The 18820-nt window shown below is 31.3% G+C and overlaps 2 protein-coding genes across 4 annotated transcripts; one reads left to right on the top strand and one right to left on the bottom strand.

Annotated features, from left to right (window-relative positions):
- The first annotated feature begins 267 nt into the window (after positions 1-267).
- On the top strand, positions 268-9278 carry LOC110643207 (isopentenyl phosphate kinase). 2 transcript variants are annotated; one of them, XM_021795492.2, is made up of 12 exons: positions 272-438; positions 844-1074; positions 1440-1537; positions 2461-2503; positions 6093-6154; positions 6292-6348; positions 7336-7371; positions 7457-7534; positions 8168-8234; positions 8316-8378; positions 8732-8835; positions 8957-9278. In XM_021795492.2, the coding sequence occupies exons 1-12, from the start codon at positions 378-380 to the stop codon at positions 9068-9070; spliced, it is 1014 nt and encodes a 337-aa protein (XP_021651184.2). In that variant the 5' UTR covers positions 272-377; the 3' UTR covers positions 9071-9278. The 2 variants fall into 2 exon arrangements, with proteins under 2 accessions (XP_021651192.2, XP_021651184.2); XM_021795500.2 differs by lacking the exon at positions 8957-9278 and having other exon boundaries at positions 268-438; positions 8662-8746.
- Positions 9279-12255: 2977 nt separating this feature from the next.
- On the bottom strand, positions 12256-18085 carry LOC110643194 (mitotic checkpoint protein BUB3.3). Of its 2 annotated transcripts, none has more exons than XM_058154017.1 (11): positions 17926-18085; positions 17427-17604; positions 17143-17273; positions 15899-15981; positions 15358-15603; positions 15013-15082; positions 14373-14453; positions 14213-14294; positions 14004-14104; positions 12993-13092; positions 12256-12679 (listed from the first exon to the last, which is right to left on the bottom strand). In XM_058154017.1, exons 2-10 carry the CDS (start codon positions 17529-17531, stop codon positions 13047-13049), a joined length of 945 nt encoding a protein of 314 aa, XP_058010000.1. In that variant the 5' UTR covers positions 17532-17604; positions 17926-18085; the 3' UTR covers positions 12256-12679; positions 12993-13046. The 2 variants fall into 2 exon arrangements, with proteins under 2 accessions (XP_058010000.1, XP_021651160.2); XM_021795468.2 differs by having other exon boundaries at positions 17427-17588; positions 17926-18084.
- Positions 18086-18820: the final 735 nt, after the last annotated feature.

Raw genomic sequence — 18820 nt, 5'->3', positions numbered from 1 at the left:
CAAAACTAAGGAGGGCTTGCAAGAGTAAGATAAGGGGGTAAATTATAAGATGTTCTCTTATTAAACCGTGTTTAAATCCTTTGACTAATGACTAAATTGGTTAAAAATAGACAAAGAGGGGCAAAAATAAAGACAACAAAATCTTAAAAATGTTTTAATTTATTTTTTAAAATAGAGTGAGGAAAGTATTAAACCAAAATCTTAAAAATGTTTTAATTTCTTTTGTTAAAATAGAGTGAGGAAAGTATTAAAATGGCAAAACACCTGAACTAAGTGCTATATTTACCCATTAAGATAGATCCTTAGCTTTGGGAATACACTGAACTGATAAAGTGGAATCAAGCATTACAGCTGAAGCAAGAACAGAAAGCACAGAAATGGAGGATTCCACACGTCGTCCCAATCTCACTAAACCAATTCGCTGCATCGTTAAACTTGGTCCGTCATCTCTCTCTCTCTCTCTCTCAGATTCTGCGATTAACCCTTGTCTTTTCTTGAACTTCTTAAATTATCAATCAAAACTTTCGCGGTCAATCTGACCTTGACAAGTTCTTGAAAACACTTGACTGGGGAACAGTTCTTTCTGTTCAATGTTTCCAATGAGAATATAGTGGCTTTCACTTGAACTGGGTTTGATTCTTATCGTGTTATAGTTTACAATAGATTCATAACTAGTAACTTGAGCCTAATCATCATTGAAATCAATGTTCATATGCTAGTATTTCATGGACCCACAAATGCCCAACGAATAACTTTGACAAGAATCTGAAGGATTGTTCAAGAAATTCCATTTTCCTCTCTGCGTTTATATATTATTGATATATGATAGTACAATGGATGCAGGCGGTGCTGCAATTACTTGTAAGAATGAGCTAGAGAAGGTAAATGAAGAAAATCTTGAGATTGTATCCTCACAGCTTAGGCAAGTTATGATTACTGGATCTGGCTCCCAAAAGGTTGTTGGGATGGATTGGAGCAAGAGACCCGGAAAACCCGAAATTTCCTGTGATGTGGCTAATTTTGAAAATCAAACTTTATTGGATTCTAGCAGTTTTGTTGTTGTTCATGGAGCAGGTGATTTACATATCTGTTGCTTGAATTATCATTAAAGACATTAGGCATGAAAATTGGTGTTTTCGGTTGGTGATTTCATTTCTTTATGAGCAGTACCATGCCAAGATTATATGAAGCACGAACAGAAATTATTATTATTATTATTATTATTATTATTATTATTATTATTATTATTATTATTATTGCAGAAGATTATGGTCAGTGAATTTGTATTTTCTTTTTGTACTGCAATAGGAAGGAGTTCGTTAGCTTCCGGTAGATCAGTAGGAGTTGATTTTTTGAAGTGATCTTCACACTTCTTGCTTGCTAAAAGATATCTGATTCCGTGATTATGTTGAATTTTTCTTCTGAACTGTTGGCTTTAGGTTCTTTTGGGCACTTTCAGGCTAGCAAATCAGGGGTTCATAAGGGAGGACTGCACAAACCGCTAGTCAGGGCTGGTTTTGTTGCCACGCGCATTTCTGTAAGAAAGTTCCTTTTCTGTTATATTTTCTTTTTCTCCTGATTTTTAGAGAGTATGCCAAACCTTTTTGCACTATGCTATGAAGTCAAGTGCACAGTATTTTATTCGCAATCGAAAATATTTGACTTCTTTATAATGCTTCAATATTTTGCTGTTGCTGAACCATGCCGAATTTTTTTTCTACAATTATGGTCTCACTTTGCATGATAGATACCAAAAATTTAGAAACTTAATTTGAACAGAGAAGTTGATAAATACTTTTTGAAACTGGTTAATGGCAGTTTTTTGAGTAACTGCTCTAATCAGATATATATTTTCATTGGTAGAGTTATTAATGTTTTCCCATTGATATATGAGAATAGTAGCCATTGTGAAGCCTTGGAGAAATAGGTTTCTTGCATAGCCAAGTTTCCCTTTAATTCCTATAAAGTTTCAAAGATTTCATATTGATTTTTTTAAAAGGCTTTATTAAGCATGTTCTTCACTACATGTGGCAAAGTGATATCTTTAAGTCTTCATAGTTCACGGAACAAAAGTGTGGCAGATAAGGGTCTGAGTTCAAACTAGGGATGGGCTAGATGCTGCCAATATTTTTTTCCTTTTAGATTTTTCGGTTACTTATGAACCTATACAGTTTACATGACTCCTTTTTCAGATCGTTAGAAGCCATTAACTTAAACAAAAAATGATGATACTTGTTTATTCAACCCTAAACCAGTTTTTTTGAAGGCAACTATGATTTTTAGACTCCATTTCCTTCTTAACTGATTGAAACATGGAAATTTATTCACATCTGTCTGGTCTTTATTCTACTCATGCTATAAAATTTGCTATTAATTGTGTAGTATCATGCAGACAAATCATAGGACATATTATTATTCTACCATATTGATTATTTTTTATGTTCTTTTGCACGGTTTCAGGTGACCACTCTCAATCTTGAAATTGTTCGAGTACTAGCTAGAGGTATTAATCTAGTAACTGAAAGGCAATATCCATCTGTCCATTCTGTTTCATCTCTTTTTTCTTGAACAAGAGAAAATAGTCTTTGCGTTTCACTACAACAAGTGCAAGAAATGCTGGACATTATTTTTACTTAAGAAAACTTTTTTTCCCACAATCTGTTGTTCATTCTGATAACTGGTTTTGGTGTGAATGTCATGGGATCTGGTAGACATCTGTGCACATGAATACATAACATATGTGCATATTTTAAGTACATGAATAGAGCAAACACACACACACACACAGAACACATGTGCATATTTTAAGTATATGAATAGAACAAACACACACACACAGAACAACTTACATTCCCATTTACATGACTCTATTGTCAACAACAAACTATAAATATCCCTATTTGTCTGTGGATTTTAAAAATCCCCACCAAACGAAGATTATCCTCACCAAAGAAAGTTTTTTGACGATTATTATTTGATTAATTATATTTGAGAACTTATATTGTCGAGAAATGTTGAAATTTTTAACTTCTATTTTTGATACTACCTTGCTTCTACAAAAAATAGCATGTTGTGTTGGCATAATTGCAAAGCTAATGGCCATGTATAATCTATATAATCAACAAGAATAAAGACATAATACAAGTTTATGTGGTTCAACTCAACCCTGCTTACATCAATGGAGAGAGAAATAATTCTTCGCTATAAGATAATTAACATCTAAAAGGAATAATTTTATAATTTGCACCCAAAAGCTAATCTCATAACCTTGTACATCCACTATTATAGAACCCAAAATACGTCTCTCACCCTCTTGTATCATGTTAGGCTAAGTTACTTCCAAAGCCAAAGCCATCAAGTCTCTAGAATACAACCTTACTTATTGAAAATTTATATTTAGTCATGAAGTCATATCCCTAATAGTAGTAATATTTATAGATAGGAATTCTAGCCCAATAGGAATTTGAGACACATTTTAACAATTGGTTTTGTCTAATCCATATTGACTTTTCATAATAGTCGTCCTTAAAATGGAATCTCATCAATTCCAACACTCCCTTTGATTAGATTCTCATTGAAGCTAATAATTCCCTCACAATAGCTCACAAAGCAAATTTAGAACCACCTACACAAAGACACTAACTAAAACGACAAACCCTCTCCAAAGGCAATGCCGGGAGGAAATATCAACACAATGCAGCTTTCAAGGTTGCACTTCCTTCTCTAAAGACAATGTCGGTGAGGAGAAACAACAAAATAGTGGGTGGATCTTTACCGAAACAACCTATATGGCTGTAATATAGTGGCTGTCCAAACTTCAACAAACTTTTAAAGGAGTTTTGAATGGGCTAGTAGGTAGGAGGACTCAAAAGAGACATAGTAGTTATTAGATTTATGACTCAAAATCCTAATTAATTTAAAAAATATTTTCCTAATTTGAGTGTGAGAAATATTCCTCAATAGGATGGAGGTATATTTCCTACATAGAGTAGAACTCCTATTTTAGTGTTATTTCCAAATTGAGTGAGATTCCTAATCAGATTAGGATTGAGGGAATTAACATTATAAATAGTAGAATAATAGAAAGGTTATTTAGCTTAGCCCATAGGGAGTGGCTTTGCCCATGGGGAGGGGTTTCGCCCATGGAGAGTGGCTTTGCCTATTGAAAAGAGTGGTTTTCAGCTCATTGAGTGAAGTTGTCGCCTATTGCAGAGAGGCGGTATGCCAATTGTTGAAGATTTGGCTCTATCCATTGATGAGGGGTACTTGCCCATTGTAGTGGAGAGACGCTTTCGCTTAAGGTGGAGAAAAGACATAGATTTCAAAAGTAATGAATTCTTATCCATTAATGAGAGGGTTCTTGCCCATATAGTTGAAGATACCCTTTGTGGTATAGCAATTGTAATAGTAAATATATTGGATTATGTCTAGAGGAGACTGAGAAGATTAACTAATGTATTTGCTATAAGCAATTATGTAGTGTAGATTCTCTTGTGTGTCATTGGATTAATGGGTAGTATAGTTTTGAGCTTGTAATGATTATTTAATATTGATGATAGTGGAAGATAGCATACCTGTGATGTAACCCTATGTTAAGAGGGTGAACTACGTAAATATTAGTGTTTGTATGTTTGCTTTATTTTTTTACAGTTTACATGCTTTCACGGTGCACAACAGTAATTAATACATAAACTAAAAGTTTCTTGGAATAGGAATTGAAATCAATACAAAATAACCCAAAAATTTCAGAGAAAAGTGGTAGCACAACCCAAAATCTCCAAAGAAAAATGGTAGCATAACCCAAAATCTCAAAAAACTATTTCTGTGAACAATGCTATGAACAGCAAGGATGAATAGTACCCTATGAATAGTGCTAAAACTCTAATGAATTGAATACTTTGATACCATGTTAAGATTTAAGAATACGAAGAAGAAAGAGAAAGGAAGGGAAGAAAGGAAAGAACACAAAAAACTACATCTTTATTCTCATTACTTCTATAAAATAGAAGATTAAATATTTATATATAAATTTCCTATGATTACTCTACTTAATTAGGAATATAAATCCTATACTAAATAGGAATATATGAAATCTACTAATTAGGAATCTATTTATTAGGAATATATAAAATCTCTATTGACTTTACATAGCACTGTCCCTTAAAATGGAGTCTCATCAATTCCAACAGTAACAATAGGGGAGAAACACTAAAAGATTGTAATAGTGGCTGTACTATTGTGTTGTTTGTCTAAAAACTAATATAGATGTTGAGTTATGGCTCATATTTATTAAAGGGGAATTTACTGTTCACTAGGGCCCCAGCAAAGATAGCTGGTGACGAGGGGCAGAATACCCTTTCTTTTGAAGAGCTCCCCAGGTCAAGGATAATTTTTGTTTAGCTCTTTAGCATGTAGTTGGGGGTGCAAGGGCGTTACAGTATGGTGTTTATGGTCTTGGTCCTTTTATTATTATTGGATGGTTATTTTGTAAAACCTGTTTGTATTAGGAATCTTGGATGTACGTGGATTAGATCAATATAAATAGGGCCGTAATATTTTCTTTTCAGTAGTGGAAAAAGCATGTGGCTGCCTTTGGATGTAGGCAAACTTGCTGAACCATGTAAAATCCTTGAGTTAGCTTCTCTCTCTCTATTTTCTAATTTGTGTGTATTTATGCGTATTTTTCGCATAATAGCCCTATAGACAGATGTAACCACATTGCTAACCAAATAAAGTTCTGTCTTTTCCTTTTCTTGCGTCTCTATCTCTTTGTTCTATTGTTTGTGCTTAGGGTTGTTGCAGTGCAATATTATTTTTCAACATGTGATTTATCAACTATCAATTGCTTTGGTTTTGGAATATTTGATATCATCTCTTTAGTTTTCATTTTCTGAGTCATGTTTCTTGCTCTAACAAATTATGACCATTGAAATTTGTAAGTGGTATCTTGATGTTGTGTAATTGGAATGTGACACTTAATCTAGTCATGAAATTTCCATCCATTAATGTTTGCTAGTTTCTTCTTAGCACCTATTGCTGTAATTTGTTTCTGGATGTGAACTGCATCACTCTTTTATGTTCTTTTCTCACAGAGGGTATTCCTTCTGTTGGAATGTCTCCATTTTCATGTGGATGGTCAACCTCAGATAGAAAGGTTAGAGACATTATGAAATAGTGTTTTTAATTTGTATTTATTATCTAATATGCATCAAATATGCGACTTTTATTTATCCATCATTAGTGATGTAGTATAGTTTCTATTTCTAAGTGGGAACTCTTTCCTTCCCTCAGATGACATCAGCTGATTTGTCACTGGTGACAAAGGCAATTGACTCTGGATTTGTACCTGTAAGATATAATTCTTCAATCCCTATTGGTACCTTGAGGCTTGAAAATATTATAAAATTTTCATTACAGAATATATTTTCCCTTCCATGGAATGTGGGAGTTCACTGAAACTAAATGTACCTAAACCAGATGATCAGTTATTCTCATGTCATGTCAAAGATGTCTTTGATGTCAATTGTAAAATGGTGTACACAATTGTTTGGGATGTTATATTCTGACATCACAATAACTCACAGAAAGTTTTGCTCTAAATGGAGCATAATAGAGAAAAACAACGAAGATGACCAAGACCAACCCTAGCTAGTTTTGGACTGAGGTTTACTTGAGTTAACTATGATATGATATGAAAATTTTGGTTCTTCAACAGAAGGCAAAATACCTATAGCTTTGCAAATGGAAAAGGAGGGTTGCTTGGGCATCCCAAGCATTAGGCGATGGAATGGAGCCTGCCTTCTCAAGCAGGTTTGGCTGCAAGCCTCCAACTCCAATTCCATATGGACTGACTGGATCAAAACTAGATATATCAAATTCAAATAAATATGGACCAATAGGATCAACTTGCCTGTTCTCCGGTATGGAAGAATATATGCAAGCTGATCCCTAGAGCAAAGCCATTCATTTCACATTTCATGATGAATAATTAGTCAAGGATTCTGAAATAGCAATATCATTCAGTACCTGATATGGTACCACCAAAGCAGGGTCTTAGGAGGCATATTTTATATTTCCTACAGTTTACATTTTTTGAAAAATCATATGATTCTTAGGTCAAAGGGTGTAGCCATTATGCATGAACAAGATTATCCTCTAGTGATCAGTAAGGCATACTTTTAGCACAAACCTCTTGTTTTTGTATGTACTTACGTTAAGGAGACTTGTGATTACTTTCATTTGGCATCCTTATATTCTCACTTGAATTTTTTTTCCATTTTTTTCTCTTTTTGGTTGAAAATGATGTATGATCATGGATTTTTATTTTCCTTCTAGGTTCTACATGGAGATGCTGTACTCGATGAGTTACAGGTTTTCTCTCTTTGAGGATACATGAGTGCAGCCTTGTAGTTATAGAATTGGAGTTGACATGATATTGAATTCCTCATTTAATCAGGAATGCACCATATTGAGTGGTGATGTCATTATACGCCATCTTGCAGCCTACTTGAAACCTGAATATGTTGTTTTTCTTGTATCCTTTTTCCATGTCATGATTTCTTCAAATGCTTCCAAATCTTGGACACAGCTTTGTGAATCAGAACCTAAATCCTCGTGTTTGATTGTGCACAGTTAGAAGTAGATTCTTAATGATGGTCATCTTATATTCCTAGTACTACATCGTTAATGGTACTAATGTCATGGTTTTGAAGAAGCATCAACTTAGAAAATTTAATGTTGTGTAAACACTAAGTTGATGAAGTAATTAATGGAAGTGACAATCTTATACTGTATAATGAATGACTAACGATTCTACCTTGTTTTATGAATTGTCTCTAGTTGGCTTCCATTGTTTCCATGTTTAACAGCTTTCATCACTTCTCTCTCTCTCTCTCTCTGTGAGTATCAGAAGTGATCGTAAATTATTCAATGGATAAGTAAGACTACATTGTCTTGTGACTATCTCTAGTTTGCCCCTGGAGTTTCCATGCTTGACAGTTTTGCATCACTTCCCTCCCCCCTCTTACTCCTGTCCCTGTCCCAGTCTCTTTCTCTCTCTAGTATGTGCATGTGCTTGTGCAATTCTAGCACTTATGATACTCATCTTTGCCTGTCATAGATGTGAACCAAAATTATTTCCTTGTTCTCCAATTAACATAGAATAAAGACAGATGTTTTGGGTGTTTATGACCGTCCACCTTCAGAACCTGATGCAGTACTCTTGAGGGAAATTGGTGAGTACTCACATTCTCCCCAGATCTTGCATGTGGATCTTTCAAACTGTATGTGCATAACCAATTCTCTAACCATGACAGCTGTGAATGAGGACGGAAGCTGGTCTGTTGTGAAGCCAGCACTACACAACATGAATAAGCAAGGTTTGTGCACGTAATTAAGCTTTGATGTTGCAAAATATTTCTGATAGAAAATTTCAATCTTAAATTCTTTTATTGCATTATTTAGACATGACTATTTAGATGTTCCATGGACTCTCATTTCATGCATCTATTAGAGGCATGATATTGGGTCCATGATAGTCTAAAGCCATAAAGATTATAATTTTAGGATAAATACCCATTTTTTCTCCGTGATTGTTGATGGAAGTGATAAATTTGATTACTCATTTTGTTTTGAATAGAAGTGATATTCCTATTGGTATAGGAGATTATGCCTCTGCTGTTTGAGATCATAACACCAGATCAAAATAAGGTTTCCATTTCTTTATCAACAGTTGAGATAACTGTAGCAGCCCATGATACAACTGGGGGGATGGTGACCAAGATATCAGAAGCTGCAATGATAGCTAAACTTGGCATTGATGTCTACATTGTGAAGGTGATGGCTTTCAGCCAATACTTTGATCAAAATATTTTTTTTTCAATTCATTTGGGTCTCTCTCTCTCTCTCTCTCTCTCTCTCTCTCCCCTTTAACATTTCTAATATTGGATAAATACAGGCAGCAACAAGCCACTCATTGAGGGCCTTATGTGGAGAAGTGAGAGGCACTATTCCTGATGATTGGCTTGGGACAATAATCAGATTTGTTGATAAGGAAATTGCTAGTACTTGATGAATGTTGGAAGTATTCCAAATTAGGTATGAATGTCACAGAATAACCTCTCATAAAGGACTACAGGGCTTGGAGACTATACAAGCAATGCATGTACACAGTATCTGATTTGACACATTCACTCACTGATGAATCTATAATAATGATAGTGTCCCTCAGTATCATTAACAGTTACCTCTCAATGTCACACAGAAAGGAGTTGAATTTACTCATAATCTCTCAATTTAGGGTTTAATTTTTATTCCTCAATTTCTGTCAATAATATCACTTAATATTTATTTTACAGTGTCTTCTATGATTATTCATTACTTAATTTCATATAAAGTAAAATTTTCATAGAAAGCTGATTAACGCGTCTACTAAGACTTTTGTAAAATGATACTTTTTTTTTTCCATATAGTAAGAAAAATTATCAACTTAATAGAAAAAAAATCTTCATGTAAAAAAATATAATACTTTTAATAAATATTTAAAAAATATAAATTATAGATAATACCAAATAGAGAATACTCATCCAACATTTCACATTTAAAATTTATTATTTTAATTAAAATTTAAAATGTTGCAAAAAATATGATAATTTATTAGTCATACTATAAAAAATTTATTAGTTAAGACAAAATCAAATAAGGTATAATAATCTAACATATCACATTTAAAATTTTACAAAAAATGTGATGGCTTAACATAATTTTAGAATTATACATATATGTTTATAATTTTAGTGCTATTTTAACTATTTTAGTATTTTCTATAATGAATAATATGCTATATATTTAGTGGATAACTTTGTAGGGAAATATAATTTTATATTTATAATTTTTTATAATTATTATTTTTATACAAAAATTTTATGAGATGAATTATAAAATTTCATTAATTTATCTTATTTATTATAACAAAATGATTTTAATATATAATAAAATTAAGTAATCATACAATACATTTTATTTTATTTTAAAAATGTCTCTCTAAACAGGTTCTCATATGAAAAAGAGGAATTATAATTTTACCCTCTATTCTAAAAATGAAATTATCATTTTATTATTTTTTTTCCTCACTTGCATTTTTAATTTTTCATTGTCAAATTAATTGATAATTATTTATTAGTCTTGTGAATGAGAGAGTGTGAATCAAAAAGGAAGAAGAATATGAGAGTGAATAAGAAGAGAGAAGGGAAGTAAAGGGTGTGAGAGAGGAAGAGGTGAGAATCAATTATGTAACTAATTTATAGAATAATTATCTATAGCAATTTGATTTATGAAATGGATTAAAATTAAAAAATATATATACATATATATTAGTGGAAAATCAAATACTTTAGGGTGTAAATATAATAAATTAGTAATAGAATGAATGAGATGGAAAAAAAATGATGTAAACAAAATTAATATTATAAGATTTATAATTTTTAAATATTAATATATAATTAGCCTTTAATAAAATAAATCACGAAAAATGATTTATATATTTAACTTTGTCTTTGGAGTTAAGGTTTTGTTGTTGTATTAAAATATATATGAAATTTTTTTACATAAATTTATGAAACTTTTATTTTATATTTAATTAATATTAAATATTTATTCTTATTGTATTTTGAGCCATATAGAAAAAAAAAATTAATATCTCAATTTTTTTTCGTCAATTTGTCTCTCAACCTCACAATTGTAATAACTGTTTAGTTTTATTAAATTAAAATTTATTAGTGTAAAATCGAGCGTTTATCAGTTTACTAAATATTTAAATTGTTAGCAAATATGCAACTAGGGATGTCAATGTGCAATTAGGGATGTTAATGATAAGATATTCATTAAAATCATCTTATTCAACTTAAATCTGATTAATATTTTATAAATTCGAATTTATCTCTAAACCTAATTAAAATTTATTATCAATAATATGAACTCTTTCCAAACTCAATTTTTATTACTAAAAAATATTTAAACTCATTTAATTTTATATATTTTAATTAATAATTTATATAAAAATTTATTTTTTATTAATAAATTTATAAAAAAATTTAAATTTTATTTTATTTAAAATAAAAATATAAAATCTCTAAATATTATTATTAAAAAAATATATTTTATATTTAATTAAGTGTTTATATAAATAAATTGATATGCAATACATATAAAACCTGAATTTAAATCTGTTCTAAATTTAATAATATACTATATAAATATGTTCTATTATGATTTAATCGAGTTAGATACCTACAAAAATCTTTCGTTCCAATGCACAACTCCAACTCTTTATATGTTATAATGTAACAGCCTAATACCATAAGTTGAAGAGATTTGAGCATGATATTAGCTCACTGAACCATCGTGCTCAATATTAACGATCAGTTTAAAGTATCAACTCTAAAGGATCATTTTATGTTCACTAAATTCTTTATTTTAATTCAGTTTTTTTAAATGTTAAATAATTAGGACATGGAAATGTCTATTATACAACCTCAAGTTTTAATTAAAACTTAAATATACAAACATTAGTATACTTTAAAGATATATTTTCTGAAGTTGTAGAACTTATTCCATAAATAAATGAAAAATAACTGATTCATTTTTATTTTTTCCTTTCACCAAATTGATCAAACAATTTGCACAAGTTCAATTTTATGGCACCCGGGCGACCATTTGGTTTCTGAAGCGAGCAACACTGTACATAGACCTGTTCTAGACTGGTTTCAAGTCCGAATCGGGGATTCTACAAGTTTTGCTAGATTTAGGTTTTAATTAAATTTAATAATTGAAATTCCTTTTTAGTGTAGTGCCACCTCAATATATTGTCCAGTTAACCGAATAATAAATATTTTAATTCAACGCTAATTATTTCTTCTGAATCTTGCTATTATCGAATTTCTTTTAACCAATTCTCATTTTAATAAGATTTTTCTTGATAGTATTCTATTCTATGCTTATATAAGAAGTTAAAAATATGTCATTCTCTTAATTAATTTCACTTTTTTTTTTACTACTCTAATATAATTCGATCTTAGATTCTTATATACTACCTGACCCATTTTTTTTTTTTTTTTTAAGTCATACAAGAAATTTTTCCACTACTACATTTTTTTTTTTTAAAAAAAAAAAAATAAACAAAAAAAAAAAAATCGGGTCGGTTCCGGGGCCCTTTACTAACTATTAATTGTGGACTCAAGCACATCCTCCTAAGGAAAGTTCAACTCGTAAGCAACAATGATGGAATGTATTATAATAATCAAAGGGTTTTGAGTTACAGAGATAACCCCAATCAAAGTTGCATCCATCACAGGCATAAGTTTTACATAAATAATAATAATAATAATTAAAAAAAAAGGAACATATTTTGCAACTATTCTATTTCTAAACTCATTCCTAGGCCAAATAATGAAAAATAAAAACAAAAATTTCACCTGTTTTTAATTTGAAGCACATAACAGTTCCAACAAGATTAGCTCGAGCCCTCTCTGAAAAGAATTACCAAGCTCAGAAAGAAGCCATGAACAAGATGAGATATCTTGAAACTTGCTCAAGCAAGTTGGACAGCAGCTTATCCAAAGATATGAATTCTTGGTCCAATTCCAAAATCAGAGGCAAATATTGTTGGGATGATTTGAATTATCTGAAAAAGGGACAGAGGTAAACAACCATAACCAGAAACCACAAACGATATAGTTTTACATAATTTACTAGCCGGCCCCAGCCGAAGGCATTTAGCTGGTTGGAACTTGGAAGTAAAACATGAACTGACACATGGAGACTAAACTGCCCACATCAAGCCGACGTATTTAGCAATATATCAAGAACCCTAAGGCAAGAAAAAATGAAAAAGTGGACAACTTAATCTGGTGTGCAGCAAACCAGCAACTGCCTGGCTTTGAAATGAGCCACTAGAAACAATAGTAAAGTAGATCTTTCATAATGATTTGTGTTACCTTTTCCATCAATTATCCTACAAATGCTTATTCTGACTAGAAACTCCAAAAGACCTAGCTGTCTCCCATCTTTTGTATGAATACTTGAGGGGTCACTTCCCTGTCATGGAGAATTGCAGGTTGAAAAATATGCATTATTGCATAATTGATGATGCATATATACTTTTAACACTTTAATTTAATCAAGAAATACAACGCTGCAAGACCAAAATAAGCATAGCAGATACGAGCAAGCCAAGACTAATTTTCATTCCAAAAATAATGAAAGAAAATTCAAAATAAACCAAGTATAAATAAACCAAGCATAATGTTGTCAACTAATAATAGAGTTCAAAGGACAAAGGTATCATTAAAAGACACGTATAAACAAAAACTACATGAGTCATTATAGGCGATTAGGGAGAAGGAAATATCTGACTTGTATGCTCAATCATTGTAGAAAGTTATGAGACTCTGCGTGTAGAACCCTCAACTAGGGGTAAGCATTGCTTGGTTCGATTTTGTTTGAAAACCCCAAAAATTAAATGAACTGAAATTCATAGCAGACCAAATTAGAAGAAAATCAAGTAAATAGAACCAAACCATTTTGGTTCTGCACAGTTTAATTTATTAGTTTAGACTTTATCTTGAGCTTTTTTGGACTTATTTTGAACTCATTTCAGACTTACTTTCAGTTGTATCTTCTATTTTTTAACTCTAATTTTAGACCCAATAACAATTAATTAAAAAAAAATCGTTTTAGTCCTACATGTTTTTCTTAGAAAACCGAACCGAATAGAGTAAATTTTTTAAAATAAAAAATTAAACCGAATAAATTTACAAAAAACTGAACCAAAATTTTAAATTAAATCAGTTCAATCGCTTTTTTCGATTGAATCGAATTCTACTCACCCTACCTTTGTCCCCACATTTAACCAAGGATATTTACATCACGAAATTCTGGCTCTGGATTTTCATATTAAAACACAATGATAAAATACAATAAAGCAGTTGACAACAAGAATGACATACTTTTCATTGGCTTCTTGGTAAGTGTAGCTGGATGCAATGGCCAAAAGTTCTCCCCCCTGGTTGAATGATAAAGACGCCACACTATTGGGGTATCTAGGAAACTAAAATCCAGAAAAGTTAACGTAAACAGTAAAATATGTAAATAACCGAGGGAAAGAAAAAATAAAAAAATCACCGTGCGAACATCAGTTAAATAAGATGAATTATACCTCATATAATCTTCTTTTGCTTTCATTATTCCAAGTGATAATGTAGCCATCATTATCACCACTAACAAAAGTACCACATACACTAAATCAAAAGCACCCAATCAATTTTAAGTTTCGCCGTAAGTTGCAAATGTTAAACTATTGATTGAAATGTACATACAGTGGATTGAAAACTATGTCATTTATTGAAACTAGATGTGCTCTTCCATCCTTAAACTTTGGATGACACCGAAAAGTATATCTGCAGTAGAATTTTGAGAAAGGTAAGGTATTGAAGCAACTTTGAAAGAAAAGTATCTGATACGGATCTAAATTTCTTTTCAATAAAACCTAATTAATTCACCATCAAATAGCCTCAAAATAACCTTAAATTCTGTTCAAGTCACTATTCACAATGCCACATCTGCACCACAAATAGCCATTCTTCTTGCTTTTTTGTTTTGATACCTAATCATTCTGCTTTGCATATCTTAATTGTCCAAGTTAATTCCCAATTCCATCCTAGCTTTGAGTAACCATAAACACAGGTCCACCAAAACTGTCCTATGTTATTGGCTAGAATGGTCTGAGTTTGGTTTTTACTCTCAGTCTAAACAAAATAAATTAAAAATAAAAAATGCATGCAATATTCTCAAGCCTTCTCTATGATACTTTCTACAATGGGACACAGAAATGTACAACTACCTAGAGGAAAGTTGGAATAGAAATATCCAAAATTTGGAAGCTTAATCATATGTTTCAGACCTTCAACAAACGAAGGATGGATTATAGTTATGCGTAAGTATAGTCCAAAGACTGACCCTTCATTTAAATTCGATGAATCCAAGAACTCCAATGCTACCCGTCCATCTACATATCCAACAGCATAACCTGCCAGAAAATAAATCCTTCTCTAACAAACCTCTTTTATAGAGAAATACAATAAAATTGTACAATGTTATATGAGGATTACAAGTTCATACCATGCCAACACAACAACAAGAATCTACATGCAGGAGATATAAGGTCATAGGAAAGAAATACTCAAGTTAATTCACTCTTTAGCATTTCATATTATCTAATAATAATGATATCCTCCAAATAAAGGTGTTTTCACCAGAAAAAATAATATTCACAACATGCAAACATGATAATTGAAGTAATACCTCCAGGAAATGAGCTAATACACTTTGTTCGTATGTCCATACACGATTCTTTCAAATGAACTGGCCTCTCCAAGTTTCGCAAGTCATATATCCTCACTGATGCTCCAACAGCTACGATCAAATCAAACCTAGAGAGAGAAATGGACTCAACTTCTGCACCCATATTTATTAGGTATGCCAGAGACTTTGCAGAGCGCATATCCCAGGACATTATATTCTTGTCTAAACTAGCTGAAAACAATAGGCCTGCAACAAGCAGAGAGAAGGATCATTTTAAAGTCAGCAACTAATATATCCAAATAAAACAAGGTCGTATAATGGGCTTTTTGCATCTCTTTTTGACACTGCCTCTCTACAGAAAGTGTTGAATTATGATGTGACACAAATAATTCTAAGCTTTAAGAATAAATTAAAATTATCTGAAACATTGTAATTTAAGAAACTAAAATATGAAAGTTTTAAAGTTAATAACTAGAATATATATATATATATATATATATATATATATATATATATAAATGGTTTTGTGTTGGTAGCTTACCTGTTTGATCACTATATTCAACACACGTTGCTATATCATGATGACTTCCAATTGTCTCATTGGTTCCTGAATGCAAGTCATACCTACCAAAATATTGCCCCAAAAGGACTCAGCATATATTTTATGAAGAAAATAGACTGAAACTCATTAAATGTTGAAAATAAAATAATACAAGAAAGATCAATAATGAAAGTGAAAATAATCAGTTAGAAATTTTAATCCTTTTAGTTAGCCATATAAATTACATCATGGATACTAGGCAAGAGAAAGATAATGAATAAGCTAGGATGTTAATGAAAGTACATGAGCCGACCCCAACTAGTTTGGGATTAAGGCATTGTTGTTGTTGTTAATGAAAGTTTATGCTAATGCAAGAATACATAGACAAGATAAACATTATCTTGTGATCAACTGCAAATTATGCAACGATGGTTATGTATATCTTAAAGTGGGATTAAAAAAATGGAATGATAGTGCCTTGCTAACTCTACATGGTGTTGTTATGCCCATGCCCATCCTCACTCTTTCCCACTTTCTTTTCTTTTGCAAGTACTGGGAGATTCAATACTCAGTCAATAAATCCCTTTCTCAGATTAATCCCAACTCCCAAGTGAAAAAGAGTATTAAATTCCAACTGTTACAAATGTCATCAAGACACTCCCCTCTCACTGCCAGTCAGCTTATCTGGGGTTATATGATTGACAAATGTCATCAAGACCTTCCTCTCATAATTCTTATTTTTAACTTTTTTATGTAATCAAAAGCACCAAATAGGAAGCTTTGAATCCTCATCTGCATTGTGTGCAAGTGGACACATTTGCAAGACAGGCTACTTAGTAGTAAACAAAATGCAAACTTAGTTTTTCACTAAGATCAATTTCTATACAAGATTAAACGAAAGCAACTAATTCAATAGCATATTGAAATATGACTACAAAAGTGTATCATTGTTATTAATTCATCAAGTTCCTATCAAAACGGCACAAAGATGTATGAAGATCTAAATAAACCATTCAAACCCGGCACTACTTAAATAATTTTACCATATAATTATCTCAAAATATATTGTTGCATTACAGTTCAATGTTCATAAGTATATACACTCAGTTTCAATTTAGAAATAATAAATAAACAAGTAATAATAATAATAATAATAATAATAATAATAATAATAATAATAATAATAATAATAATAATAATAATAATCAAATGAGTTTTAACCAATTTGATGTTTAACAACGAACCTTCTAATTCCACCATCTGAACCCGCACTAAAAGCCATGGACTCGCTCTGGTAACAACAATCGAGAAGTCCAGCTTGGGAGGGAGCTTCTAATCTGAGCAGAGAGCCATCCACATCATACAATCGAAGATTCTACACAATAAAAAAACACACACACAATCACTATTCCTGTTAAGATTTATAAATTAACTAGCATGATACAGATGAAAACTTACAAAAAAAATTTTCAAAATAAGAAATTGAATAACAAAAAAAAAATTTCAAAATAAGAAATTGAATACTCACAGAGTCCCAAGAGGAAATAAGGAGATTATTGGATAGGGGGGCGAATCGGATCCTGGAAACAGCATCTCCGATTGGGTTTTCGAATGGTAACTCAACACCGTTCATTTGGCAATCAACGTAAAGTTGAGGAACCAAAATCGAATCGACAATCTCCCCCAGCACCTGAGAGAAAATAACACTTTACAGAAGTAGCAAGGCATAAAATTTCTCAATCAGCTAGAGTGCAAAATTGGTTTTTGTGAAAGCAGACACAAGAGGTGAGCTCTGATGATGGGCCACATGAGGGATGCAGCGGTTCTTCTCAAAGTTACAGACAGAGAAAATGGGAGTTTGTGGGTTTAATCAATAGATTGGGAAATCATCAGGGGAAAAAAAATAAAGAAATCAATGGAATTTGCGACGGTCCGTAGCCGGTGAGAGTAGAACCGGCGCCAGTATTGAACTATGGGAGAGGAGGCCCGATTTGTACAGATCAGATTTGGAAGGGTTAAGAACGAACCTGTTGGTAGAGGACGTTAGTACGGTGGCTCCGTCGTCACTTGCCGGTGAAGAAGTGGACTGCAATGGAGTTGAATGGCGGGAAATGGTGGGTTTTAATATTTAAATCGAGCCTATCAAAATGGCAAAGAAATGCGAGGGAATGCGATTGCTCTATCTAAGCCAATGCTATTAAGCCAGCTTGTTGGCTGACTTGGGCTGTTTAGCATTAGATTTGTTATTAAAAAAATTATTTTTTTTAGATATATTAATTAAAAAATAATTTAAAATTAAATTTAATAATTAGACTGAATCAACGAGTTTACATTGAGTATTTTTTTATTTAATTTAATTATAAATTCGAATGAATTTAGATTCCAATCCATCAGTCTAACCAATTGGTTGGATCTGAGTACAATAACTGTGTTCTAAGCCCATCTTGAATTTGAGTGGCTTTCCAAGATGCTTTTAAAAAATTTATTATTTTAAATACTATTAAAAAGTAATTAAAAATAATTTTATTTATTTTAATATTTTTTAATAAAACATACTAAATTTATTTAATATTAATACGCAAGCTCACATCTATGAGTAGGGTATGCAACGGGGTTTTTTCGGTTCCAACCCCGAAAAAAAAATAAATTAAAAAAAAAAAAATTTTAAAAAAAATTGAATGAATTGATAATAAAAAAAAAATCGAAAAAAAAAAACGGTTCGATTCGATTTTTTTATCGATCAAATCGAATTTATAAAAATTTTTTTTTTTTTTTTTTAAAAAATAATAAAAAAAAAAAAAAAAAAAAAAAAAAAAAAAAAAAAAAAAAAAAAAAAAGGTTTTCGGTTTTTTTTTTTTTTTTTTTTTTTTTCGATTTCATTTGATTTTTTTTTTTTTTTTTTTATATATTATATATATTTTA

The sequence above is a fragment of the Hevea brasiliensis genome, chromosome 9 (genome assembly GCF_030052815.1).
Source record: "Hevea brasiliensis isolate MT/VB/25A 57/8 chromosome 9, ASM3005281v1, whole genome shotgun sequence".
NCBI classification, from domain to species: Eukaryota; Viridiplantae; Streptophyta; class Magnoliopsida; order Malpighiales; family Euphorbiaceae; genus Hevea; species Hevea brasiliensis.
The sequence above is the reverse complement of the archived record's forward strand: the minus strand, read 5'-3'. Positions and strand labels throughout refer to the sequence as shown.